Source organism: Acinonyx jubatus, unplaced genomic scaffold (genome assembly GCF_027475565.1).
Source record: "Acinonyx jubatus isolate Ajub_Pintada_27869175 unplaced genomic scaffold, VMU_Ajub_asm_v1.0 scaffold_20, whole genome shotgun sequence".
NCBI classification, from domain to species: Eukaryota; Metazoa; Chordata; class Mammalia; order Carnivora; family Felidae; genus Acinonyx; species Acinonyx jubatus.
Genome location: NW_026463939.1, coordinates 202,911 through 230,036, shown reverse-complemented (window position 1 = coordinate 230,036; position 27,126 = coordinate 202,911). Strand labels below are relative to the sequence as shown.

General features: G+C 54.3%; 2 protein-coding genes across 5 annotated transcripts in view; one reads left to right on the top strand and one right to left on the bottom strand.

Annotated features, from left to right (window-relative positions):
* The window catches only part of CEP72 (centrosomal protein 72), a 35,697-nt gene extending 22,032 nt beyond the window's left edge, over positions 1-13,665 (top strand). For 3 of the 4 annotated variants that reach the window (XM_027073300.2, XM_027073295.2, XM_027073302.2), the window contains exons 8-12: positions 646-787; positions 1,859-2,055; positions 8,843-8,969; positions 11,520-11,631; positions 13,108-13,665. In XM_027073300.2, the coding sequence (XP_026929101.1) occupies positions 646-787; positions 1,859-2,055; positions 8,843-8,969; positions 11,520-11,631; positions 13,108-13,249 (720 nt within the window). In that variant the 3' untranslated portion in view covers positions 13,250-13,665. The remainder of the gene's footprint in view (positions 1-645; positions 788-1,858; positions 2,056-8,842; positions 8,970-11,519; positions 11,632-13,107) is intronic. The other variant, XR_003425155.2, reaches the window with a different exon arrangement.
* Positions 13,666-17,481: 3,816 nt separating this feature from the next.
* TPPP (tubulin polymerization promoting protein) lies at positions 17,482-26,466 on the bottom strand. Its single transcript, XM_053213919.1, has 3 exons — positions 26,355-26,466; positions 22,055-22,224; positions 17,482-21,885 (listed from the first exon to the last, which is right to left on the bottom strand). Exons 1-3 carry the CDS (start codon positions 26,464-26,466, stop codon positions 21,691-21,693), a joined length of 477 nt encoding a protein of 158 aa, XP_053069894.1. The 3' UTR covers positions 17,482-21,690.
* Positions 26,467-27,126: the final 660 nt, after the last annotated feature.

Genomic DNA, 27,126 nt, shown 5'->3' with positions numbered 1-27,126 from the left:
AGACCCCCAGACGCTTGGAAAGTGGGCAGGAGGGCAGTACCATCTCCCTTTTCTTTGGTAATTCTTTAAAATTGGTGACGTAATTTCTAAAGAGGAAAGGAGAGCTGTTGATGTGGTTGCTGACACGGCACTGATGTGGCCAGGCCCTGGGTGGAGTCTTGGTGGTTTTGCCTGGCCGTCTTCTGCCCACATCGTCCTGGCCTGACCTCCATCTGGTCTGGCATGTGGCCTCATACATTTGGGGGACCGTTCAGGCCGAGACTGACTCTAAAGGGTCTGCAGCCTCCAGGAGTCCCTGTGCACTGGTTCAGGAGGGCCCAGGACAGGCCATTGTGGGACTGGGGTTCCCACAGCCTTAGAGCTTAAATTATGATGTGGGTCTCATGACTGACATACTTGGTGTGACACCTGCTAGCGCGTCCTTTAGCTGTTCCTCCCGGTATGAGGATGCCACACGTCCGGGGGGGGCAGGAAAGGGATCCCCATGTGCCACCCCTGTAGCATTGTGATGTTTGGACAGCCCCATCGTGCACACCTCTGCAGGACAAGGGCATCAGCATGAGGCATGCTGGCGTCAGAGGCTTTGCTTCACACAGTAACCACTGATTTTGGCATCTCAGCATCATGGCTTTGTCTCCGTGGCAGGTGTCTCCTGCCAAACTGTACTCCGCTCCACCACCCGGGAAGAAGGCTGGCCTGGAAGCGGTGCTCCTGGAGGCGCTCCTCGACCTGGTGGACAGATACTGGGGTGGCTGCAAGTCTCTGCACGGCAACGAGGTGTTCCGCGGTGAGTCAGGAGGACGGTCCGCTCAGACCCGTACTTGGGCCGCCCTCCGGGCAGCATTCTGTTTGCAGGTGCTATTTGCCTGCTGGGTTCTGAGCCCTGCACCTTGCTGGACCCTCCCCATTGGCCATCACTGTCCCTGCCGCACTGCATGGAGCATCCTGACGCCCTCTTGAAGCGGCTCGGGACTTCCATGAGGTGTGAGGCACGAGGGGTGTCGTGCAGGACTGTGGCTGTTGGTTTTCCTACTGGTACTCTGCATCGTCACCTGGTTCTGTTGGAGGTGCTGTTCACATGTTGGGTTCTCGTTGCTCTGGTTTATGTGAAGGTTTGGAGAGATCACAAAGCTGTGCCATCCCCTTCCGGCCCTCCGAACGTGTGCTCTTTTGTGCAGGGCCCTGGATTTGCTGAGCTTTCACTGAGGATGAGGCCCAGGAGGGTGGTCACTTCCCAGGGAGGGCTTGGCTTTGCTTCTGCTTGTGCCTGGGTGCAGGAGCACACGGGGCACCCTTCATCCAGAGAGTGAGACGCCACACCCTGGGGTGGTTACTGTGTCTTTCTCCCGCAGCCCAGTGTGTGGCCTTCAGGGTCTCAGTTGGGGCAGGAGCTCGCTCGTCCTTCCTGCAGACCCTGGACCCTGCCCGGAGCTGAGCTATGTGCTTGGTATCATGGCCCTGGAGCTTCTAGAATCAGGACTGCCCAGGATGCTGGAGCCCCTGGATCCTGATCCTGTAAATCTTACCCACTTGCTCCCAGGCTAGGAGCAGGAGCAGGAGCAGGCAGTGCCATGGAAGAGAGCGTGGCAGGCCACTGGGACGTCCAGGCACACTGTCCAGTCGTGGCCTTCTCTTCAGGGGCACCTTTGCTTTAGAATAAAACTCTTCCTGTGTCCCCGCCTCCCATCCCACCTGTGAGTGGATGGGTGTGCAGACACCTGAGGGAGGTGGTGTCGCTGGCGTCCGTGTCCTTTTGCCGGTTGAGAGTTTGTGTTACTCCAGATGTGCTGGACACGTTCTGCTTATTCTTCATGTTTTCAACGTAACTGCCACAATATCATTTGATTTTTACTCCTAGCTCAGGCAAGACAGATTTTATCATCGATGCAAGAGTTTACAGCAGCTCAGGACATCTCAGCAGCCGTGAGTGAAGAAATTAGCTTCCTTACTCTGGAAAAGAGATCTTTGCAAAAGCTCCTTGCTGAACAGCAGCAGCAGTACAGCATGAGGATGAGTGAGGTGGCGTCGGAACTCAGCAACACGCGGAAGGAGATGGTGAGCCATGCCCTTGGCGTCATCTCTGTTCAATCACCCCTCTTCGTGGGGTGGAGGCCTTGCTTGGGGATGCATTTCCCCTTGGCTGTTGTCAGGCCACAGGGGCAGGGGTCCCCTCCCCCGCCAGCCTCCCCACCCCCCCAACTCCCTGCATGGTTCCCGAGCCCTACACAGCAGGGCTTTGTGGATGACAGCATCCTGTCCTAGCCTCAATGTCCTAGCCCTGCCTGTCCTGCACACATGGAGCTGGGCTTGAGGTGGAGTTTTTGTGGCCCTGGTGCTCCCTGGCTCGGGCACTCTGACCACTGGGACCACTGGCGAGAGAGGCTCCAGTTAGCTGGGTGAGCCCGGGGTCCCTGCTGCTGTCCTGCCTGCATCAGTCAGCACAGGCCCACGACGTGCTTGCTTTTGGACTGGATGGACTTTGTCCACCAGGTGGCACCCAAGGGCAGGTAGAGCCAGTACAGCTTCCACCCCAGCGCCCGAGCCCAAGACTCCTGGCTGGGCAGGGCTGCCCCCGCCCTTCCTAACCTCACCGTGTAAGACCGTTACACACAAATGCCTATGTTAAAAAAGAAGAAAGATCTCAACAACCTAACTTTACCCCTCCGGGAACTAGAAAAAGAAACTAAACCCAAAGTTAGCAACAGAAAAAAAGAAAGAAATTGTAAACATCAGAGCAGAAATAAATAGAGAATTCGAAAAATAATGGGGAAAAAATACCAGAACTGAGATGGGTTTTGGAAAAAATATCCACAATCCACAAACCATTAGCTGGATTAAGAAAATGGAAGAAGACTCAAATCACAAGTGAAAGAGGAGACATCACAGTGAATGCCTCAGAAATAAAAAGGGTCCTAAGGACTGTTACCAGTGCTTATATGTGAGCACACTGGAGAACCTGGAAGAAATGGGTAAATTCCGAGAAACATGCAGCCTGCCAAGACTATATCAAGAAGAAGTAAAGCCTGAGCGCCTGGGTGGCTCAGTCAGTTGAGTGTCTGACTTCAGCTTGGGTTGTGATCTTGCAGTTCATGAGTTTGAGCCCCACATTGGGCTCTGTGCTGACAGCTCAGAGCCTGGAGTCTGCTTCGAATTCTGTGTCACCTTCTCTCTCTGCCCCTCCCCCACTCGCACTCTGTCTCTCTCACTCTCAAAAATGAATAAAAATTAAAAAAAAAAAAAAAAAGCCTGAACAGACCAATAACAAATAAGGCAATTGGGCAATAATATAAAACCTCCCAATAACAACAACAACAAACAAAACCAAGACCTGATGGCTTCATGGCTTAATTTTATTGCACATTCACAGAAGAATTAATACTCCTTCTTAAACTCTTCCAGAAAATAGAAGTAAATACTTTTGTACTCACTTATGAAGCCAGCATCACCCTAATACCAAAAACACCACAAGAAAATAAAACAACAGGCTAATACCACTGATGAACATAATTTAAAAATCTGCAGTGAAATACTAGGAAGTCAAATTCAAGAAACAAATCAAAAAAAGTATACACCATAACCAAGTGGGATTTCCCCCTGGAATGCAAGGTTGGTTTAACATATGCTAATTAAAACACCGCATAAACAGATTGAAACATCAAAACCACACAGTCATCTCAACAGATGGGAAAAAGCATTTGACCAAATTAACATCCATTCATTATAAAAAGTCTCAACAAAACAGATAACACAAGAAAGTTTCCTCAACACCATATAGGCCACTTATGATAAGGCCACAGCTAACATCATGATCAGGGGGAGAAAACCAAAAGCTTGCTTTCTAAGCTAAGACCCACTATCGGACACATATAGGACGTGCATATCCATGCACTGGAAGTAGTAGCAAGAGCATGCAGGAAAAGGAGACATCCAGATTGGAAAGGAAGAAAGATTATCTGTTTGCAGAGGACAGGATTGTATGTGTAAAAAATCCTGAGGACTCAGAACAACAAAAACCTATTCGAACTAATCAATTCAGTAAAGTTGCAAGACATAAATCAGTATAACAAATCAGTCGTGTTTCTTTACACCAACAGTCATCTGAAAAGGAAATGAAATAGTCTCATTTATGGCTGCATCAAAAAGGATAAAATACATAGGAATATATTTAACCAAGGAGGTTAAATATCTAAACACTGAAAACATTAAGACATGGATGAATGAATGGAGGGATATCCTATGTTCATGAATTGGAAGATTAATAGTGTTAAAAACCCCATGCTGCTGAAAGTTATGTACAGATTCAGTGCAATCTCTATAAAAATTCCAATGGCATTTTTCACAGACATAAAAAATTATAAAATTTGTGATTATTTTTCTTAAAATTTGTATTCTCCTTTTTCTAGTTGCACAAAAAGACCCTTAATAGCCAAACCCATATTAAGAAAAAGGCATCACACTCCATGATTTCACATTATATTATGAAGGAAGCTATAGTAATCAAAACAGTATGGTGTTGACATAAAAACAGACACACAAATCAATGGAACAGAATAGAGACCCCAGAAATAAATTCATACATAAATGGCCAACAAATTTTTGACAAGGACACCACGAATATATATGATGGGGAAAGGACAGTCTCTTCAGTAAATGGTGCTGGGAAGACTGGATAGCTTCATGCAAAAGAATGCAGCCAGACCCTTAACACCATGCATAGAAGTCAATTCAAAATGGATTAAAGAGGGGTGCCTGGGTGGTGCAGTCGGTTAAGCGTCCGACTTCAGCCAGGTCACGGTCTTGCGGTCCGTGAGTTCGAGCCCCGCGTCAGGCTCTGGGCTGATGGCTCAGAGCCTGGAGCCTGTTTCAGATTCTGTGTCTCCCTCTCTCTCTGCCCCTCCCCCGTTCATGCTCTGTCTCTCTCTGTCCCAAAAATAAATAAACGTTGAAAAAAAAAACCAAAATGGATTAAAGATTGAAATGTTAAGACTTGAAACTGTAGAACTTCTAGAAAAAAACAGAGAAAAGGCCCCTTGATAGGGTCTTGGTGATGATTTTTTCGATTTGACACCCAGAGTACAGGCAAGAAAAGCAAAAATCCACAAGTGGGACTACATCAAACTCAAAAGCTCCTGCACAGTACCAGTGAGGAGGCAGCCTATGGACTGGGAGAGAATGTTTGCAAACCATTTGTTTCATAATGGGCTAAATTCTAGAATATATAAATACCACAACTCCGTAGCAAAAAGAGAACCCAACTGAGAAATGGCTGGAGGCTCTGAATAGACATTTCTCCAAGGAAGACATTCAAATGGCCAACAGCTACACGAAAAGATGCCCAGCATCACTCATCATCAGGGAAAAGGAGATCAAAGCTACAAAGAGACGTCACCTGTCAGAAGCAGTTAGAATCAAAAAAAACAAAACGTGTTGGCGAGGATGTGGAGAAAAGGGAACCTCGTGCACTGTTGGAGGGAATACAAACTGTCACAGCGAGCATGGAAGACAGTATGGAGGCTCCCCCCAAATTAAAATAAGTCTGTGATATGACCCAGCAATCCCACTTTCAGGTATGTGACCACAGGAAGTGAAAGTAGTACCTCCAAGAGCGATCTGCACTCCCATGCTCACAGCAGCATTATCCACTGTGGCAAAGACACGGGAAACCAAACTGTCCGTCAGTGGATGAACAGATTAAAAAAAATGTGTACTTATAGCATGGACTATTACTCAGCCGTTAAAAGAAGGAAGTCTTGTCTTCAACAACATGGAGGGACCTGCAGGACAGTGTGCCCGGTGACCAGACAGAGCAAGAAATCAGCTGCATCGTCTCACTTATAAGTGGAGTCTAAGAGTTGAATACATAGAAACGGAGTGGGAGATGATCACCAGGGGCGGGCAGGTGGGGGGACAGGGAGATGGCGGTAAGGGGACATTTCCGTGGTTGTGCAGGATGACTAGGTCTGGGGCCATAGTTCCTATACTGCAGTGAGTCTGGAAGTTTGCTATGAAAATAGCTTTGATGTGCTCACCAAGAAATGTTAACTGTGAGGAGAAGCTGCAGTAATCAGCTTGACTGTGGTAATCATTTCACCATCTATGTGTGTATCATCAAGTGCACACCTCAAATATATACAATTTTTACTTTAAAATGTCTGTCATGTGGGGCGCTTGGGGGGCTCAGTCAGTTAAATGTCTGACTCCTGATTTTAGCTCAGGTCATGATCTCATAGTTTGTGAGATCGAGCCCCACATGGGCAATCAGCACAGAGCCTGCTTGGGATTCTCTCCCTCTCTCTCTGCCCATCTTGTATGTTCTCAAATGCTCTCATGCTGTCCTCTCAAAATAAGTAAGTGTGTGTGTGTGTAAATGAGTAAGATGTCTACTGTGCACTCAGCCGGGTGAAGTTGTTTACCTTGCTAACTATTATGGTTGAGTTTTACTAGATGGACTGTGTTCAGGGGGCTCTTCTTGTAAAGAGTCAGTACTAACAGATTATGTCATGTGGTTGAGAGGGTGGGCTGGGACACAGCAGCCGGTCAGTCCTCGCAAGTTACGTAGCCCTCTGTGTGGTGTCCCTCACTGCTGCCTATGAGGTTACCCTAGAGGGCAGCACAGTCAGTAGCAAGGATTTATTGTCGACATCTCCTGTGGGTCAGGAGTCCCAGAGCAGCCGAGCTGTGTGTCTGACTCAGGGTCTTGCCATCACGTTGTCGATTGAGGGCTTGATGGAGGTGGGTAGCCCCTGCCGGACTTGCCTACAGCAGCCTTGGATCTGTGCACGAGGGCCTCTCTTCAGGCCGCCCGAGGCCCTCACGGCATGGCAGCTGCTCCTCGGGGCCAGGGAGTGGCCTGGTAGAAGGTCGTCCTTTGTTACCTGCTCTTGAGAGGGACGTGTCAGCACTTCTGCATAGTGTGTTGCCCAGGATCCAGTCAGTAGGTCCACCCACATGAGGGGAGGGCGCCCCGTGATGGCGGGAGCACCCCTGGGCCGTCTTGGCAGCTGCCCATCCAGCCTCGGCGTCAGCCATGTCTTTCAGAAGATGGGACTGAGAATAGCCACAGGATTGCTGGGAGACAGGTCTCTGGAACACCTGATACCATCTATATGAGAAGCTGCCATTTCAGAGATCCCACACGAAGCTTTACTTTTAGAGAAAAAGATAAAAAATGGTGAAATGATACTGGCGGCCTCTGGTCTTTAGATGGATGCACTGTGGACATGTATGTGTGCACACAAGTGGTGACTGCATCCAGAAAGGACTGGAGCCCTGTGACCCTGAACCATAATCACTGCGTAGACGTTCTTTTTGTTGGACAGTGTTGACCCCATGGGACGTGGCATGGCCGGTTAACCATGGAAACAAAAGGCCACGGCTTTTGGGTTTGGTGCAGATGAGTAGGTAGCCCGTCCCCTTACAGTGCTGAGTGTGGGACCAGTGGGATCCATGCAGACGGGCCCCTGGGGTCCGTTCCACAGTGATGCAGTCTAGTGTGGAAGTCGCGCTCCTTCACCTCTGTGGACGGTCTGACTGACCCTGTCCTACAGGGTGACCGTGGCTGGGGGCAGTGAGAGGTCCTGCCCGGACAAGCAGTCTTGAACCATCAGGAAGCCCAAGAGCCCTGCTCAGTTGTTTCTGAGATTCACCCCATTGACCCCATCCCAGGGGAGGGGAGGCTTGGTCAGTGGAGCTCGGTCAGGAGGCCTGTGGTGAGTCAGCCAGGAGGTACTTCTCACAGAGGAAGTCATTTGTTCCTGAAGGGCCCATTGCTGACCCTGGTTTCCTCCCCGTTGTGAGGACGCTGGTTCCTCAGTCGTGTCTCCTCAGATCCCAGTGCCCGGGGAGCCAGTCTTGGCGAAAGCCCTGTCCCCGAACCGGTCCAGCCTGGCTCTAGGCAGCAGTGTTGCATGTATCTGAGCGCCGTCTGTCCACTGTCCCTGCTTCAGCCTCCACTGAGACCGTCAGCACTGGGGCCCGGCCCCTGCCCTCTCAGAACTCCACATGTTCGGGAGACGAGTCGTCGGACATAACTGGCCGTGTAACAGTTTCTGTAGTGCCCTAGCGTATGTGCACACAGAGGGGCCAGTGCGCTGGCTGGGCTGTTGGGGTGGAGAATGAGCGTAGCAGTTTCCTGAAAGGGCCCCTGTCACTTTGAGACAGACGCTCACTCCTCTGGTGGGGGTGCGCGTGCTGGTTTCTCTGCAGGCAAGGTGGCTTTGATGGGTCATATGCCACTAGCTCTCACAGTGGCCTCGGTCCCCTCTCCTCCCTTTTAATGTCCCGTGGCGTGCTGGGCATTGCCTCTGTCTCCGGGTGCGAGGGGAGCCCACTCCGTCTGCAGCTCCCGCAGGCTTGATTCCATCCACTTACAGGCTGCAGGGAGGCGCTGCTTGGGGGTAGTGCAGAGCCCTGGGGTCTGCCTGCGCTCTTGTCCAAGAAGTGAGCCCAGAGGGACCACCTGGGGCTGGCACACTGCCCAGCCCTTGTTCCTGCTCCTTGAGAAGAGAGGGAGCCAGGCTGTGGTAACCATGGAGCCTTCCTGGAGGAGGCAGGGCTCCGGCAGCCAGCACATCTCCTCTCCTGCTGAAGCACACCCTCCCCAGGGACTCCGGGGACACCACCTGCCCCCTCGTGAACTGTGCCACCCCTCTCACTGTCCCCTTTGAAGTACACTGTGCTGCTCAGCTGGGGGCAGTTGTGATTTCTCTTGTTCACATTGTGGTTTGTTGGCTATGACATATAAAAGAAAACTAACATCTGGTGATTTCCAAGGTTTAGTTTTCGATATACGTTTTACTGAATTTGACTCATCTGTCTTAAGTGTATTGTTCTGTGTCCTTAGGGTGACTTGAGACAGCATCTAGGCAAATCTTTGGAGGAGAATAGTAGCCTAAAGGCTCTTTTGTTCAGCCTGAAAAAAGAAGTAAAAAATGCAGACACTGCAGCTACGTTAAACTTGCAGATTACTGGTGAGTTTGTGGTTTATTTGGTAACATTATTTGGTGAAGTGTAAGTGTTCAAACACTCATAGGTAGACTTCAGGTCCAGTAAATACTGTAAAATGTCCTGAGGGCTGAGAGACGCTCCCACTTGGTCTGAGCAGACCCCTAAAAGCTCGGATGTGGTCCGTGTTGTTGGCAATGCCATGGACCGGGGAGCCCCCTGCCCGCCTCCCCGAGCATGCACACGGTCACTCCTCTGTCTCCTTGGCTCTTCCCAGCAGCATGGTGCTTTTCCTCTTTGTCACGTTTCTTCCAGAGCCAGGTCACTTTCATTTCCCTCTCTTCACTGTATTTCTATTTTGCCATTTTTACAAAAGTGCACTTGGTATTTCAAGGTCAGATTCTGGGGTTTCAGCGACGGGCTGGTGGTAGTTTGTGTCTTCCGTGAATCTCGTCTGGGTGCAAACCGCAAAGTCTCTGGGAGGTTTTAACTTCACTGAGGACTGCCCCACCGAGGTCCCCAGGGGTCCAGAAACTTTTCTTAAAGGGCCACGGAGCAGATGTCTCCAGGCTGCGGCCCGTCACAGGCCCTCTGTGTGGGCTTGGTCCTGGGAGCGCAGCCACAGACAAGACCCTCGCTCTGGGCAGGCATCTGTGACGCACCTACTCAGGCCTCTTCCGCTGTGTTTATCGGGCTGTTTCATGGCATGCTAAGAGTTCGTCATAGTCTCTTCTTTAATTTTCATGTAAAAACTTTCCACTTTTCACCTGTTTCCTGAGATGTCATTGTCCTGTTTCACTTGCTCAGCCTTCACTTCTCATGAAGCTTTCCTTTGCTGTGAGCTCGTGCCTGAGGCCAGCCGCCTCCTCTCTGACATTCCCATTTCTGACTAAGTTGTTCTTCCATTTCTTGTATCATTTCTTTTTTTTTTAAGGTCATTTGTTTATTTTGAGAGAGACAGTGCGAGTTGGGAAGGGAGACAGAGAGTCCCCAGCAGGCTCCACACCGCCAGTGCACTGCCCGACGTGGGGCTCGAGCTCACAAACCGTGAGATCACGACCTGAGCTGAAACCAAGAGTCTGATGCTTGACCAACTGAGCCACCCAGGCACCCCTCTTATATCATTCCTTTCTGTCCCTAGCTCATTCTGAAATATCCAGTCCTGGTTTTGATGTGTCCCGAGTGTGGCTTCCTGTTGTCCAGGGGCAACAGCTGTGTGTGGAGTTTGCCTTTAGTGCTCTGTGCTGTTCACTTGCACATGGAATTCGTCCTCTCAGTGTCCAGGAGTACAGCACGCAGCACGTCAAACTTCACAGAGAAGTTCAGCAGCCCCTTGGGGGACTCCCAGGCCTTGTTCACTCTCCCGCTTGCCTCTGGTGTCCTCTCCTGCACGACTTGGGCCCCTCCCCAGCTGTTCCTCTGTGGTACGGCCCTGCTCTGGAAGGGACTGGGCAGGCCAGCCTTGAGGGCCCAGGGTTGCTCCAGTCCCTTCAGACCACACGGGGTCCTCTGGTCTGCCCTTGCCGCAGGAGGCCGAGCCTCTCGTGTCAGCCGCGGGTCCTCAGTTGCCCTGAAGGGATTTCTTGTGAAAATAGGGGACACTTAGCAGCTGCCCCCCTCCTGACCGCTGCTCCTCTCCCACAGATGAAGCCGTGCATGGCTTGTGGCTCTCGTGTTTGGTCTTGAGGCTGCCTCACCACCAGGTGCTGAAAGGTCGTCTGTGGGACTCCAGTTTTGTCATCTAGTTACTCTTGGTGCTAGACTACTATGGGGATTCTGGGGGATGCCGAAACTGTGCCTTCACTGTCCTCTTCCCACAATCCCTTCCACTCACCCTCCGGTGTAAGTGCAGGTGGATGTGGATGCTGAGGAGTGTTGTCCCATCGTAGTGCTTTTGGGAGCCTCTGCCTTTGCTGTGGGAGCCTGCTATCCGTGTCCTCACCGAACCTCTTCCCGTACCTTCCCGCTCTGGCTCTCCTGTTGTCTCTGGACTTGTGTAGTTCCACAGCCATGTGTCTGTGTGTGGATTTATTTGGATCCTGGTTTTGGGGTTTGGGAGCCAAGAAATGATATATTTCTTCTCCTCACAAGTTGGAAGCCCAGAGACAGGAGTCACGTAGATGGAGTCCAAACACACAGTGTGTCACTGATGGGCCTGGGAGCAGAGGACACATCAGAGACATGCGGCCACTGCGGGCCTCTTGTCGCTTGTCCCCAAAGCTTCAAGGCCTCCCCTAGGGCAGAGCTTGCTGCCTGGTGGAAGAAACACCCCTGAAGGCCCTTTCCTGCCAGCACATAGATCAGTGGAATGAGCTTCCAGCTGGCACCAGGCCCACCTCTGTCTCCACTCTCCACCCTCCATGCGGGGTTGTGGTTCCGTGGGTGTCCGGAGGGCAGAGGCCCAAGGCTTTAATCCCAAGGTGATTTTTGAGTTGCTTACAGAAACCGAACTTTTCCAAGCTATATGTCTTTGGTGTCCCAATCCAGTTTAAATTCGAACTATTTTAGCTTTCAGGACATGAAACACTCAAACACATTCAATTTCACTAAATGATGCTACTTTTTTTCTCTTTCAGGACTTGAAACAAGTGTGAAGAGGCTCTCTGGTGAGATCGTGGAGTTGAAGCAGCATCTGGAGCACTACGACAAGGTCTGGGAGCTGACCCAGATGCTGCAGGAGAGCCACAGGTGCCTGGCCGGGGCGGCGGGGGGGGGGCAGGGGGAGGCAGGGCCGGCCCCAGTGATAGCAGGGTACACGGAGGAGCCACCTGGTGGCATCGCAGCAGGTGGGGTTCTGGGCCGCACGCGTCGCCGGTTGACTTAGAACTCCCCTGAGCTCCCCTTTCTTCAGGAAAAGCACGTCCCTTCTTGCTGCAGCGTCTGTGAGAGGCGGGTGAGAGCTGCTGAGAGACCGGGCTGTCCCGGTCCACCCGGCGTGGTTTCTGTCTGTTCTCCTAGAGCGCGGGGCTCCCCCTTTACTCCCAGCTGTGTGCCGGGTAGTGAGAAGGGAGCAGGCAGTGTGGGGGCTGTCCAGGCGGAGCCTCAGTTTCTATCCAGAGAATCGTGTGCTGGGAAGCGGGTGCAGGGAGGAGGCGTGCCGCTCACTGGGTGGTGTGAGGTGTCCTTCGTGGAGGTGCAGAGCTTGAGCCCAACTCACCCCTACTCCCCCACCTTGGGCGGAGTCCCACACACCTCCCCCGGGCTCGAGTGCAGCACGGCCCTAGGTGGAGCCAGGCTGTGACGCTGGGGGGTCAGCAGGCCCTACCCCAAGCACGAGGTACAGAGGGGAAGGGGCTCCTGGGAGATGAGCTGGAGCATAGATGGAGCAGCGGAAGGGAGCAAAAGGTAGCCGTCATGGGTGTAGGGGGGGGATAGGTGAGGCAGGATGGCTCCCAGAACCCGATGGGCCCCCATCTGCAGCACTGTGGGCTGCGTGTGGATGGGGCTGCCGTGCAGCGGGTGGAAGTGGGGGGCAGTGGTGGTCCACGCTGACTTCATCCACTCTGGGCCTTAGCCTGGCCGGAGCAGACGGCTGGTGCCTGCACAGGAGGTCTGTCGTCAGGGGCATGCGTCTATGGGAAGATGGCCCCGCTCCCATCTATCCCTGGTCACTGCCGACTGGGGGGCGAGGGCGCTTCGCAGATGGCCGAGTGGGCAGTACAGGGCCGCTTCTTCCCTGAAGTCCTTCCAAAGGCAACCGTGGTCAACACTGTAAAACCAGGACTCTTCAGTTACGCTATCACTATGTCAGAATTATTCAGGGAGCCCCTTTACATCGGACCGGGAGATAGAAAGATGTCAGTCTTTGGATCTGTTCCAGAATGAGAACATTGTTCTGCTAGCTGGGAAGATGATGATGGTTTTCTCAGAAAACAGGTGCGGCTGGAGTAGCGAGGCACCCCTCTGTCATCCGTTGCCTTCTCCCGTCCGTCCGGGTGCTGAGCCTGCACGTGGCCTGGTGGCTGAGGGCTCGGGTCACGCGTAGCCTCACGCGGTCTGGAGGCCAGGGGCGGATGGCAGGAGCGGGATCCGGTGGGAGACGGGAGGGGGTTGGCTGCGGGGACCGGGGTGGACGGGGAGGGCCCCGGCCAGGTGAGGGAGGACGCTGCTGGAGAGGAGGCGGCAGGCGGTGCTCAGGCGTCGCTCCCCCGCGCCCTCCTCCAGCTCCCTGGTCGGCACCAACGAGTACCTCCTGCAGGAACTGAGCCGGGCGCACGCGCAGCACAAGGCCGAGGTCGAGCAGCTGCACTGGAGCTACAAGGAGCTCAAGACGACGCTGGGCCTGTTCCCGCGCGGCAGCTGCTAGGCCGCGTCTGCGTCGCCTCCACGCACCTAGTAAACCGCGGAAGCTCTTTTCTACCTGGTACGATTGTGGGGCAGAGCTCTGCCTCCCGTTCATAATCAGCTGAAGTTGTGAAACTGTTCAGGGCCTCCAGCTCGGTTTTGTAAAACACCCTGAAAAGATGGGATTGATCTGCCTGTAGGTGAGTCTGTGAACAAGGACATGTAGGGGTAGTGTTTGCAGGGAGGTGCTAACCAGGGTGGCTCCCTCTGACTCCACGCTGCTCCTGCTCCTGAGATTGCAAAAAAAAAAAAAAAAAGAAGGATTAATCCAAGCCCTTCACATGTTTTGAGACAAGACATATTGATGTTTTTTGAGACCAGCATCATTAATTTTCCGTGAAATATCTTGAGATAAAATGCAGTATTTTTCTCCCTAAAGAGCGTGTGTGTGATCATTAAATAATTTTGTGTGACAAGATAAACTAACATTCTAAAAAGTGACTTTTTATAAATTGTGACTGAGATTTTCTCACTGAATTCTTTCATGAAGCAAGCGAGGCGCAGGTGGGACAGATACGTTCCAAGATTTAATAAAAGTAACACAGTTTGGGGAAACATTAAAAATACCATTTTGTGACATCACTGCCTGACAGTGGAAGTATTTCCCCAGGCGCTCTCTTGCTTACAATTACAGTGCATTTCTGAAAATTAGAGCGCACACGGACAAAATACTCGATTTTTAGTTTGGAAACTTCTTATCTTATGTAAATACTTGGCTTCTAGGTAAAACAAAGTACTTTTTTAAACCAAGCCTACTTAATTTATGGAGAAGAGCAGGCAGGCCTACAGGTGCCTGCGTGTGTCGTCGGGCTCTGCCACTGGCGGTCGGGGGTCGGGCGTTTCCCTCAGGAACTGGGGTGGCCTCCCCGGTTCCCTCCTGTCTGGTCGTGGTGTGTCCTTTGGCATCAGTTTCTCTGCAACTTAGCAGGAAAGCATGTCACAGCAAATACGGTTTTTGTGGGGGAGTGCAGTTTCTTTCATCATACCGTTTTTTTTAAATTTTTTGAAAAGATTTTAGCATTCAACCATTTTAGGCTTGTTGGAAACGCTCCCCATGCTATTACTTTATGTTCCTCTTGTTTGGGTTTCGTTGAGCTTCTTAGACCTGTGAGTTTATAATTTTCATCAAATCTGGGAAAGTTTTGCCACCATTTCTTCAACATGGCTATTCGATCCAGCTTCTGTCCCACCCTCCCTCCCGGACCCCAGTTACACCCAGACCACTTGGTAGCATCCCCACGGGTCCCCAGACTTCAGGTCTTTTTCCCCATCTTTCGTTCTTGCCCTCCGTTGGGGTCATTTCTGCTGCGTTGTCACAGGCCTCACCCATTCTGCAGTTGGGCCTGTGTAGATAATGGATTTTTAATTTCAGAAATTACATATGTTTTTAGTTCTAAAATCCCATTTGGTTCTTCTTATTAACTTTGTGTCCCATTATGTTCGTGTTTCACTTAACTCCTGAACCATGTTCTTAACGCCTTTGCTGCAGGTAATTTCAGATGATTTCTAGAATGGTTACACTGATGCTCCGTTAGAAGTGTATTAGTTTCTGTTGGTCCATGTTTCCAGCACTTACTGTCAAAGATTTAATGTTTTCATTGTAGAGGGTGTGTGATGCATAGTGTTTTTATAGATAGACTTTATCAAGTTAAAGAAGCTCCTTGTAGTGTTAATTTGCCAAGACATTTTTTATTGTGAATGGATGAATTTTATCACTTTTTCTGCAGCCATTGAAGATGATCATGTGGTTTTTCTCCTTTATTCTGTTCATGTGGTTAATTTCGGTAATTTGATAACGTAAAAACAACGGAAATTTTCTGGGTTAAGCACAGCCTAGTAATGATGGGTTTTCCTTTGCAAACATACTTTTGGATTTGGTTACTATTTTGTTTAGGATTTTGTATTCTGGATACCCCACTTAATATCTGACATTTAATTATTGGAATTCTCTGGGTCTCCATTTCCTCATCTGTAGAAAGGGGTGATAAGTGCCTGCCCCCGCTGTCGTGAAGAGGAAGCAGTAGCTAGAGTCTGGTCCCAGGACCCCGCTGATGCGGCACCACATGGTGTGGTTGTTGGCTGGGACGGCGGCAGGAACCAGTCCTGTCCCCGCGGTGACGCCACCTACGGTCCTCTCTTAAGGTGCCGCTATCCTCAGCCTTCGCACCGCCACGCCATGCCCGTGATAAAAGTTCAGCTGTGCACCTTTCTCTGCTTTCTAGGAGAATTCAGGACAGGTTGTAACTCTCTCTTCCCTGAGTGTGTGATGGAACTTGCTGAGGAAGCCAGTTGGGCCTGAAATGCTCTTTGTGGGAGACTTCTGGCCACGGGTTTAGTTCCCTTAGCCCCTTCTCACAGAGCACCCGTCCACCCCTCCATTCGCCAGCCCCCTGCAGCGGGTTTGGGGCCATGTGGTTCATTCTGAGTGGGACAGAGAAGAGCTGCCAGGCCACCAGGGTGGCCGCCGTCCCCTCCGTAGCCTTGCCGGCGGTGCCACTGACCAGCGGGCCTGTTTCTCTCCTGGGGGCAGAGAGCCCTCCTTGACCTCTGCTGGACTCCGTGTGCATGAGAAAGGAATGTCACTGTGTCAGCCACTAGGTTTGGGGGGTTTTCTACTTTGCCAGTAGTTACTCGGCCTAAGCCCTGGGATGGCGCAGTCTGTCCCTTTCTTCCTGAGTTCTCATAAGGGCTGTATCTCGAATTCGCTTGTATTGCCCAATTGTCCAAGTTTTTGGCCTAACAGTCTTTTAATGGCATTTCCATGGCCTCAGCATCTGGAGCTGTGTCCCTAAGGCAGACCCGTCGGGGTGGTAGTTGCTTCAAGCAAGTCCTTGCCATTCGGGGAAGGGAAGGGACGTGGGTGAGCGATGGCCACGGGTTGCTCCCAACCTCAAGCTCCACTTCCGCTTTCAAGCCGAGGACACGTCGGGGCGGCCCTGGCCGGTGACAGAGCAGGCAGAACACCAGGGCCAGCTGCGGGGCTCTGGCGGGGCCGGCGAGGCTTGGTCCGCACCTGCGTCCTCCCCACGGTGCTGGGGCCACCCCGTCCCCCTGGCTGTGGTTCATGCTGGTCCGTGGCGCCGCGTTCTCTCTCACTTCCTCTCCTGCACCACAGCTTCTGTTCCTTTCCATCTTTAATGGAAATTACTGATGCATTCAGCTCTAAAACCTTTACTTTATCGCTTTTCTCTCTTTTCTCTTGCCATATCGCCTGACATAATCGATACGCTTTTGTTTCTTCTTGTTTTGTATTCTGTTTCTTCTGTGATTGTCCCCTTCTATACTGTAGCCATTTTCACCTCTGCTGGTTTTGGAAGCTATGCATTCTTTCTGGCATATTATCACAGCTGGTGTTCATCTAATCAGGGCTTCTGCTCCCCCGGTAGCATACAGGAGCCATGAGCCTGTACCTCCCTGGGCACCCTTCGGCTTCCATGTGATGGTTTTTAAGGGTTTTTTGGTTTTTGGTTTTTGCTTTTTGTTTTGTTTTTGAGAGAGAACGACAGAGAGAGAGAGAGAGAGAGAGAGAGAATCCCAACCAAGTAGGTTCCACCCCCAGCACAGAGGCTCACTCTGGGCTAGAACTCACAAACTGTGGGATCATGACCTGAGCTGAAATAAAGAGTCGGACACTTAACTGACTGGGCCACCCAGGCGCCCCAGTGTTCGAGTATTTTAGTGAAATATTTTTTTCCCACAGAAATCATTTATTTACAGGGTGTTTGTATGGTTACTTACTGCCCATTTTTTGAGCCACTTCCCTGCAGACATTCTGTCTGTGGTCATGTTCTTGCTGCAATTAGACTTACTTTTAATGTCTGCTGGTGCAGTTTTCCTTGTTGTAGTCTTAGAATGAATGCCTTTATCTTCAGTTTTGAAAACTATTTCACAGAGGATTTCATGTTGGTACTTACTCGAGGACATCATTGCTATGTCTGGGCCCCCACCCGGGGCTGCACCAGGGCAAGATTGGAACGAGCCTGGGGACTACGAGGCAGGTGGCCTGGGGTCAGGCCAGGAGTCACCCGTCTAAATGAGGAAGCAGAAGTTTCCTCCCTGCGGGGAGGTGACGTGAGACCCTGTGAGCTGTGGCTCCCATCCCTCCCACAGCCCCTCCCACAGCCCGTCCATGTTAGATGTTAGTGCCTGTGTGCGACTGCTGGTGTAGGTGGTGCACCTTGAGGACAACAGATCCACATTTCAACACCTTTATTTATCACTTTACCAATTTGACACACAATGTTAACAGCAAACACAGAAGGAGCAGTATGCAGACAGACAGGAGCTGCTTCACTACAGGTTTGCAGGTCAGGCCTTGACAGCAGCTCTGACCGGGGACACAGTGCCTCACGCTCTGGGGAGGGAGAGGAGGGCCACCCCGATCCCATACATATCCCTGGTTGAGTGCAGCTTTGAGACGCCAGCAGACGTGCCTTTCTGAGTCAGAACACCCAAGACGTCGACTCTACTCTTCACTATCACACTGATAAAGTGATACACTCAGGACTCCCTAATGGTAACAAAACAGTGTAAAAATATATTGCATATATATATATATAAATTTATTTCCCTTTCCTGAAAAAAACTTAGTACAAACTAGTAGTATACGATCCCTTTCAAGTTTCTTTTAAGTTGTGCGGGTTTCCTTTCTGTTTGGCTTGGTTTGGGTTTTCAAGAGTCTAGAGGGAGAGAAAAAAACCTCTCGAAGCTCAGGGTGGCCACTGCCCAGCCCACCTGGGGCCATGCCCTCCACATGCCCAGGGACAGAGGCCATACCCTGAACCACCAGGTTCCACAGTGTTCAGTAGTCAATCAGTGGAGGGGAGCTGTTCAGGGTCAGTGTTTTAAGGACATTCTAGCCTATTGGTAACTTCACAGTACAGTTGGAATTTTCAACCTGGCCTGCATGGAACAGGTGACCACAGGGCGTCCCATGTAGCGTGGACTGCAAGACGGGGGAGCCGCCAGCTTGTGTATGAAGAGAGCTGGGCTGGGTCCCCAGGGCAGGGCCAGCACATGCTTTTCCCATAAAGGGCCAGATGGTGAAAATTTTAGGTGTCCCCTCCTACCACTACCAGGCGACATAGCGCAAAACCGGCCATACGTCATGCCCGACTGAGCACACGGGCACAGCTGGGCGCCAAAAAACTATTCACAGAAGCAGTCTGGGGTGGGGGCATGAGCCCGCTGCCGCAGGCCCTGTCCACCGAGCAGCCAGAGGGATGCCCGTGGCATGTCCTGAGCGCTGAGCACAGGGACGCAGACGCAGAGCCACACCAACAGGAAGTGGTGCCAGCGAGCCGCCTGCGCGCACTGTTCCCCGGCTTCTCGCATCGGCTGTGATTTTCATCTGCCGCAAACGTAGGACTGGGGACACTAGAGGTGTGAAAATACTCCGGTATAAATATATATCTTCTGCGATAACATCCTAAACTTACATGATTTGAACTTCACTTTGGTAAAGCTGACTGTTACCGCCACCTAGTTGCCTATCCTATCACGTTAAATAGAAATAAATAAGCGTTCTGGTGTGATCAGTGTTAAGCACCCTCCTCCAGGTCTCCTGACACTCAGATGCTGTCAGCCCTGCCCTCCCTGGCAGAACGTGTCCTGTCTCCTCGTGCTGTGCGGTCTCTCACTCACAGATAGACACTGGATTTCTGGGTAACCACGGTTAGTAGAAGATAATTGGCATTACATATAACATGCAGCAAAGACACACACCCTGCCTGTGTGTTCTCAGTGTTCAGACGCCGATGGAGGAGCACGCGTGTGCGTGCGTGTGCGTGCACACGCACACGTTCTGTGTGCGGGGGCCACACACGTGCGGCAACACGTTTAGCAGATTATTTTAAGCTGATGGAATGGAGAGCACTGAGGACTCCTGATGGAGTCTTTGCCACCTCCCCCTCCTTCCTGACTGAGGGAACGTCCAGGCTTTGTCTGGGGACGGGTGCCATCTGAAGAGGCTTTGGGATTGGGCAGGGGAGACGGGAGACTGTAGCCCCTGTGTGGCCAACCGGACCTCCCTGCTGTGGGACGGGGTGGACCGCCAAGGGGACCCATTCACAAACCCCATGGGAAGGTGCTGTGAGAACAGTCAGGAGCGCATTGGGAAACACTGGTCACAAGTGAGCAGCTCAGCTCCACCAGACTGTGGCACTGGTGCCTTCCACCAAGAAGAGGGCTCCTGCTCTGGGGAAGGGCGTGACAGCAGGGGTCCCCATGGGCAGGCAGATGTGTGGTTTCTCTTGCTTAGACCCCAATCTCCCAGGGTGATCCTGGGGAGGCTGTTTTGCCTGGAGACCCCACTCTGGCACAGAAGATGGCCTCCTGGGGGTGAGAGGGGCTGAGAAGGGCTGGTGGAAGGGGGGCTGTGCATTGGCATGGGGACCCTCGTCCCTTGGCTCACTGGGGCATGCACACTGTGGGGGCCAAGGTCCTGCTGGACTCCAGTGTCCACGCTACGTCATGGCTGTGACAGGGGGGACCCAGGTGGAATGGCAGGAGGTGGAGCCCCACCGCCTCAGACGGTGCTCCCCAACATGGTGCCCAAGAGGATCTGGGAGGAGGTCTGGTTTGTGATCTGCTCATTGTTGAGAAACATTTGTCATGTTCAGAGTCACCTTCCAACATTTCCCACATCCTCCCCTTGCCTCCAGATCCTCACCGCAGTCCAGCCGGGGATACTGTGTCCTGCTTGCTTGTCCCTCCTCCAGTACTCAGTCCTTGGTTTCCCCACCTTTCCCCACCATGGGGTGGAGAGGCCTGGCTGGGCAGCTCAGGATCGCCAAGGTAGAAACTAGAGACTGCAGTGAGCACAGGTGACTCAAGGCCTGCACCCATCTCAGATTTTACGCACTGGGAAGTCTCAGAACCTCGGAAGCAAGCTGCTGGCGAGGCCCCACCATGGGGGCGAGGCGGAGGACCACATCCCTTCAGAGGGGCCATGCTGGATGGGAGCTTGAGCCCCGAGCCCCACTGCACAGACAAGGGACCATCCCTAGCTCTAGCGACGACCAGCATGCCCTTTGGGCACAGGGAGGCGGGTGCGTGTGCCACCCCGGTGCTGGTCTTTATTTCAACCGCCTGTGCTGTGCGCCAGGGAGTGCCCCCAACCAGCCAGCTGCCACGGACACAGAACAGTGGCCAGGGTGGACGGGCTCCAAGAAGCATTTCCCTGAGGCTCCCATGGGCTTTTCCCAAGACCAGCGCCAGGACCACACGGCCCCACCAGTCACTTGCCAGGCTTGGTGGCACTTCTGCAAGGGGACATGTCCCCATGAAGCCACTGTGACAAGAGTCCCAATGCTTGGCTCCCCTGTCCAGCCTCATGGAGAAACCAAATGGCAACAAATGCTGCTGGCCTCGGAGCCCTTTGTGGGTCTGCCTCTCTTGTGTGGTTTTCTGCATTTGCAGGGGTTGGGAGAGGTTAGGGAAGACTCATGCAGAGACTGAACCACTGAGATCTGTGCCACGTGCCAGTGAACAGGGAGCAGCCACGGGGACCCACAGCCCGGAGGCCCTGAGTGCAGAGTGGGGCCCTGGACAGAAGACCCCATCATGCCAGCAAAGCGACTGCATGGGAAGCCTTAGCCAGCAGGGTCTCCTGGCCTAGAGACACAAACGGCAGGAGAGAAAGGGGCAGAAATGGTATTCTGTCTTCGCTGACCCATTCTGGGAACAAATACATTTCCAGTTTATTCTTAGAAAAACACAATAAAGTAAACGGTCTTGTCCTTGGTTTCCATTTTGACAACTTCAGACCGTGTTCCTCTGGTCCACTGAGGAGCCCCTTCCACTGGCTCACCTTCCTCCGGCTCCACAACGTGTGTGCGTGTGTGTGTGTGAGCATGTGCATGTGTGCAAGCACACACATGTGGGTATGTGTGAGTGTGTGTGCACATGCAAGCACCTGTCCCACCTCCCCACACCTTCATGATGTCCTGTTAGCAGCTCACTTCTGTCTTCTTGGTGCTGCTGGTTAGTGCGTTAGCTTGTGCTGCCCTCGAGGTTCCAGGGAGGGGTTTGCAGGTCAACAGGGGTTTGCAGCTTCTGACAGGGTCTGTCCCACTCACCCCCTTGTGGCCCACCGGCCCCTTTAAAATGGACTTTTCACCTGTAAGCCAGGTAGTGTGGTCTGGTCCCAGGAGACGCTCTGAAAAAGGCCATTTGTTGTCGGCCAGCACTGGACGAGGCAGGTGTGTTAGAAACGGTCAGTGATTTCGGGGCCCCACCTGGGGGTCAGAGAGAAGCATGCCAGGCCCCAGGCAGGGGGAGGCCTGACTGCCACCCCTGCGGCCCCCCGGGGCCCCAGTCTTGAGTTCTGCCCCAGGGAGCAAGGGAATGTAATGAAGTGTGAGGTGGCGCGGGCCCCCGCGGGAAGGGCTGCTCCTGGGCTGGCTACTTGCCACCCTGCACCTTCTGGTCATAGGTGCCCGCGTGCTTATAGCCCGGTACGTAGCCTGACTCATCCACCAGGTCCACACGGCCCGCCTTGCCTTTGCCCTTGCCTGATGGGTCGAAGCGTTCCTTGTGGGAGCCCGTGAACTTGGTCGTGTCTGTGAGCCGGGATACAGTGGGCGACGAGATGGCCTTCTGTAGAGGGAGAGAATGGGGCGCGCCCGTGTGAGCGCAAGGGGCCAAGTGAGCACGTGAGGCCGTCGGCAGCTGGGTCAGCACACCCCCAGGGAGTAACACGTCTGCTGTCCCACCCCAGACCTCACGGGCTGCTGCCCTCCAGGGAGTCCCTGCTAGCCATGCTCACCGTCACCCCTGAGATGATGGGGGCCTTGCCCTCGATGAGCCTGTGCACCTCGCGGACGGCCTCCTCACTGCTCTTGTCTTTGAATCTCTTCTTGGAGAGCTCTTCAAGCGCCTCCTTGAACTGCTCGAATGTGATGGTCCGGCAGGATTTCCCTCTGAGGGAGGAGAGCGCTCAGGGCCCGGGCCAGGGCCACTCCCCTCCGTAACTCACAGCCCCACCAAGTAGTGCCCCCAGAACCTGCTGACATCCGGGGACCAGGTGATGTCAGGGGACCCCTTCCCAGGGACCTGGTGGCATCAGGAGACCCCTGCCCGGGGACCAGGTGACATTGGGGAAACCCTGGCCCTGCCCAGGGACCCGATGACATCGGGAGACTACCTCCCAGGGACCTGGTGACATCGGGGAACCCCTGCCCCTGTCTAGGCACCCAGTGACATCGGGGTAACCCTGCCCCCCCCAGGGACCAGTGACATCAGGGGATCCCCACCCAGGAACCTGGTGGGGGCCCAGTGGCCTTGGGGAACACCCACCTCTCTCCCACAGCAGAAATCAAGTCTAACGTTAAAATACAGAATATGCCCCTCCCCCACCCTGGTGTGCACTGTTTATGCCCAACAGTCGGTCGCCATGGGCAACGGCAGCAAATATAAATTGTCTTGGAAAAAAGCTTAAAGGAACCACATCCTTTATGAACAACTGGACATTAAAACAAAGCTGTTGTCTGGGTCTAAAATGGGGCGTGTGTGGCATCCACTCAGAGCAGGAGGGAAAAAGTCAGGTCAAGACGCTCATCCCATCTGAACCACACAGAGGCCGAATCCTGCCTGGGGCCACCGTGGCCCGACGTCCCTGTCATCACACGGGGACGGGGTCGGGCGGCCGCCTCGCCGATACGCCCAGCAAGGTGGTCCCAGGGCCCGTCCCTCCTCCCAGGACCCCCACTGCCCCCACCTGAAAGCCGCCTGCCTAAGGGGCACAAGGTGGCTAGGGGCAGATGCAGCCCTATTCATTCCTTGCCGCAGGCCACTCACAAAATTTCAGAAAGATTCTAAACTGTGCACTTTTTATAATTTTTACTAAAAGACCATTTTTACCACTTTGACTGGATCTCTCCTGCTAATCCATGGAGTGAGTTGTCAGGGTTTTAGAACAAGAAGTCCTGTGGGGGCGGCTCCTTGCCATGCAGGGACACCCTGTGGGTGCAGAGGCCTGAGTGGGACGGCCCTGCACATGTCCACGAGCAGACGGCCCAGAACAGCCACAATAACCACGAAGGCACAGGAACAGACCCACACGAGGGTTTCCACGCAAGAGCAAAGAAAGGCAGCTCAGCAGAGAAAGGGCCGTCTCGAAACAGCTGGTGCTGGTACAGCGGGGACCCAGCCCTGTCCTGTGCCTCGAAGTGCCTACAGAGACTCACTCAAAACGGGCCATCGTCCTAAGTTCAGCACAAAGCCTAGAACTATAAACTTCTGGAAGAATACCTAAGAGAAAAACTTTGTGACCTTGGGTGAAGCAAAGATTTCTTAGAAACAACACCAAAAAAGTCCATAAAAGAAACAAGGAATTGGAATGCACCGAAATTTAAAACACCACGCCCTTGAAAAGATGCTGTTCCGAGGAATACGAAACGAGCCACAGATGGGGAGAAAACACGTGCAAACAGACACTTGAAAGAGAAAGTTTTTCAAACTTAACAACAGGGAGGATCCCACATAGAAAACGGGGCAAAATACCCAAACCAGACACTGTCCAGGAAGACCCCTGGGTGGCCAGCGCAGAGCACACAAAGCGCCACCCCACATGGCGAGTCCTACCGGGCCGGACGGCCAGCGTGGCTGTAGCCGGTGAAATGGCCGCACCGGGAGGATGTGGTCAGCCGGGCACTCCGACGTGGCGTCCACCCGGGGAGGCGGTTGGGCAGTTACAGCCCTGAGCCCCCACGTCTGGGCTCGATGCAGGACAGACGCACCACAGTCCCACGGGAACCACGTAGTCAGGTGTCCTTCAGCAGTGAACAGCTGGACACCACACTCAGGGACTCAGAGGCACTTGACGTGCCCGTCGGAAGACACGGGACACAGCCCACAGTCGGGGAGCGGGGCTGGGAAGCCCGAGCCCCCACGGGGCCTGCACTCAGCACAAACGCCCCTTCTGTCCTCGGGTGCTGTTCCCGACCACGACCGCACAGCAGGGGCTGGTGACCTGGTGGGTGCAGGGCTTCCTCAGACCCAGTGGTGGGCAGTGGGCTCTGCCCCCGCAGCAGTGGGTCTCGACACCCCCCCCCCCCCCCCCCGCAAGCCTCTGGGGAAACCTTCCTCGGCAGCGAGGTTCTCACAGCAGCCGCCCCGCACGGAGATCCCTGCCCTGCTGCCGGGCCAAGGCCCTGTTTGTTTGTCCTGGGCCATCAAAGGCACTCCTGTCTCCTATTCACGCCCTGCCCGGGTGGCATGTGGATGCCAGGCCTGACGGCCAGCCCCGGGACTGGCCGCCGGAGCACGCAGCCCTCTCTGGGCACCGCGGCACCAGGCGCCACCAGTGTGAGTCACTTGAGCTGGGGGTGGGGGGAAAGGCTGACGGGGGCTCCCATCAGAGGGCCACATTCAGAGCTGGTGGACACGGGCCTAAGGCCGACTCTCCCGCTCCACCTGGCCGGGCCGGGTGTCCCCAAGTGTCCCCACCGTGACTGCCCAGCAGGGAGTTCTCCCCAGGGGACCCGGCACCCTTCTGCAGAGAGCCATGCGCAGCAAGTTCTAGAATGACAATGCCCGTCTCTTCCCCAGAGACACTGATCACATTACACTGCTCTCTGGACACAGAGTGAGCCTGTTCTCCAGAGTCCACAGAACTGGAGGGTGTCCCCACCCTGAAACCCCCTCTCCCGGCTCTAGGCCGGGCTGGCCGGTGCCCTGCCTGCAGGCCCGCCCAGCAGGAATGGGGTCACTGATCACACACAAGGCCCCATGAGCTGGGGTTTCACTTTGCTTCCCAAGCCCTGTGTCCCCCAGGCCTCCAGACCCAACTCAGGGTGGGCAGGGGGCTGAACCCTGCCAGTGCCAAAGGTCACCCGGGGACACTGGGGCTGGCGGAGGCCAGGGCAGCCCTCCAGAGACAGGCGTATGTCCCTCCAGGGCCAACAGCAGGAAGGCTCCCGGGCTTTGGGCCAAAACGTGCCAGCACCTCCATGATTCAAGACCGATGGCACTCCCAGGGACACCTCTCCAAGAGGTGGGAGGCAGCATGCTGGGTCATTATGGAGAACTTGCCGCTCGGGTGGGAGGAAGCTACTGGCCCCCCATGCCCCGCCCCACCCGCAGCAAAGCCAGGGCCCTGGGTGACCTGTCCAGAGGGCAGCCTGGCTGGCCAGGATGCCAGTGCAGGCAGGAAGTGGGGTGTCAAGGGGCCACTTAAGGCTCTGATGAGGCTCAGTGAGAAGGAGGGGCCTGTGGGGAATTCCTTCGGGCTGGCAGGAGTGGGGGGCTCCTGGGGGAGCTGTCATTGTGGCTGTGACGTAACGGTGATGCCCTCACGTCATGCCTGACCTGGGGCAGTTCCCAGGCCAGACCAGAAGCTCCAACTGCACGCTGTGCCCAAGGAGGACCGCCGGTGGGGCGCCTGGGGGGCTCTGTCGGTCAAGTGTCTGACTTTAGCTCAGGTCATGGTCTCAACGGTACACGAAGCCCGGGTTTCGGGCTCTGTGCTGACAGCTCGGAGCCTGCTACCGACCCTCTGTCCTCTCTCTCTGCCCCTCCCCTGCGTTGGCTTGCTCTCGCTCTCTCTTAAAAAAAATAAACAACAAAAAAAGGACCAGTTGCAGCCAGACCTTCCTGGCAGACAGCGGCCGCCCTGCTCCTGCCCAGGGCTCCCCAGTGCTGCTGACCAACCCGCCTATCAGGGCCCAGGCACAACCATGATGCTGTGGGTCTGTAGGGGCCGCGGGGAGGCCCCGATCTGCCTGAAGGGGCAGTTGTGGCCCCGACTCTTCCCCGCCAAGTAGGTAAAAGCCACCCTAGCATGCTTGCTTCATGCAGGAGCCTGGGGCTGGGCTTGCCCTGTGAGGGGCAGGGGCGGGGTCCCTGGGGGCTCCAGCCACCACCCCCCGCCCACAACCTGCACCCCTAATTGCCATCGTGGCTATGGCAGGGGATGGGCTATGAAACAGACCCACTGAGGTCACTGAAACCATTTCTGAGCATTTGGGGAAGGTCACCTTAAAAGGACAAAAGGTGTGCTGAGACCCAGCATCCACATCAACCCAGCGAGGGGCCACGGGCCAGCAACTCCCCAATTCCAGACGCACCAGGCTGCCCACCGCGGAGGCCCTGCATGGCCTCAGGCCAGGAGAGGGCCCCCACAGAGAAGGCCTCAGCCACGTGGCCATCCTGACCCTGCCGCTGACCCCGAATGCCCATGCTCGCTTGCCCCCCGCCTGGACAGTGTGGGCCCTGGGCAGACCCGGCACAGGGGAGCCCCCGTCCCTGGTGTCTCTGGGATGTGCCCGCACGCACGGGGCCCTGCCAACTTCACCCGGACCTCCTGTGGACGCCCCCGCCCCACAATCGTGGTGGACCGGCGGCGGGCAGCATCTGGACTGTGTTCTGTGGGGAAGGCTCAGCTCTTTATTCCCGCTTCCTGCCTCGGACAAGTCCCACCACGTCCGGGCCGTGGCTATGTCCCGGCTGGGGCCACGGGGTGTGTGGCAAGAATGGAGCCGGTCAGTGGCCGACAGGCCCCAGGGAGCCCCGCCAAGGTGCTTCTTCCTAACCTGAGACCCAGACGCCAGCATCATGTTGCAGGAAACACGGCCCCTCACTCTGAACACACAGCAACCCCAAAATAGGCGCGCGCAGGGGCCAGGAGGCCGCCCTCTGCCCCCCTCAGGCCGGGCCCTCCACCTGCACCCCACGCGAGCACACGGGCAGAACTGAGGGGACGCTGTCGTCCGGGCTCCCCACACGGGGCTGTCAGGGTGCTATTCGTGCTGGGCACACAGAGTCTGGATGAATTAGTATTTGAGACCCACCGAGGTCTGCCTCTCGGGGCGGAGAGGGTGCCAGAAGGCTTTGTCTTGG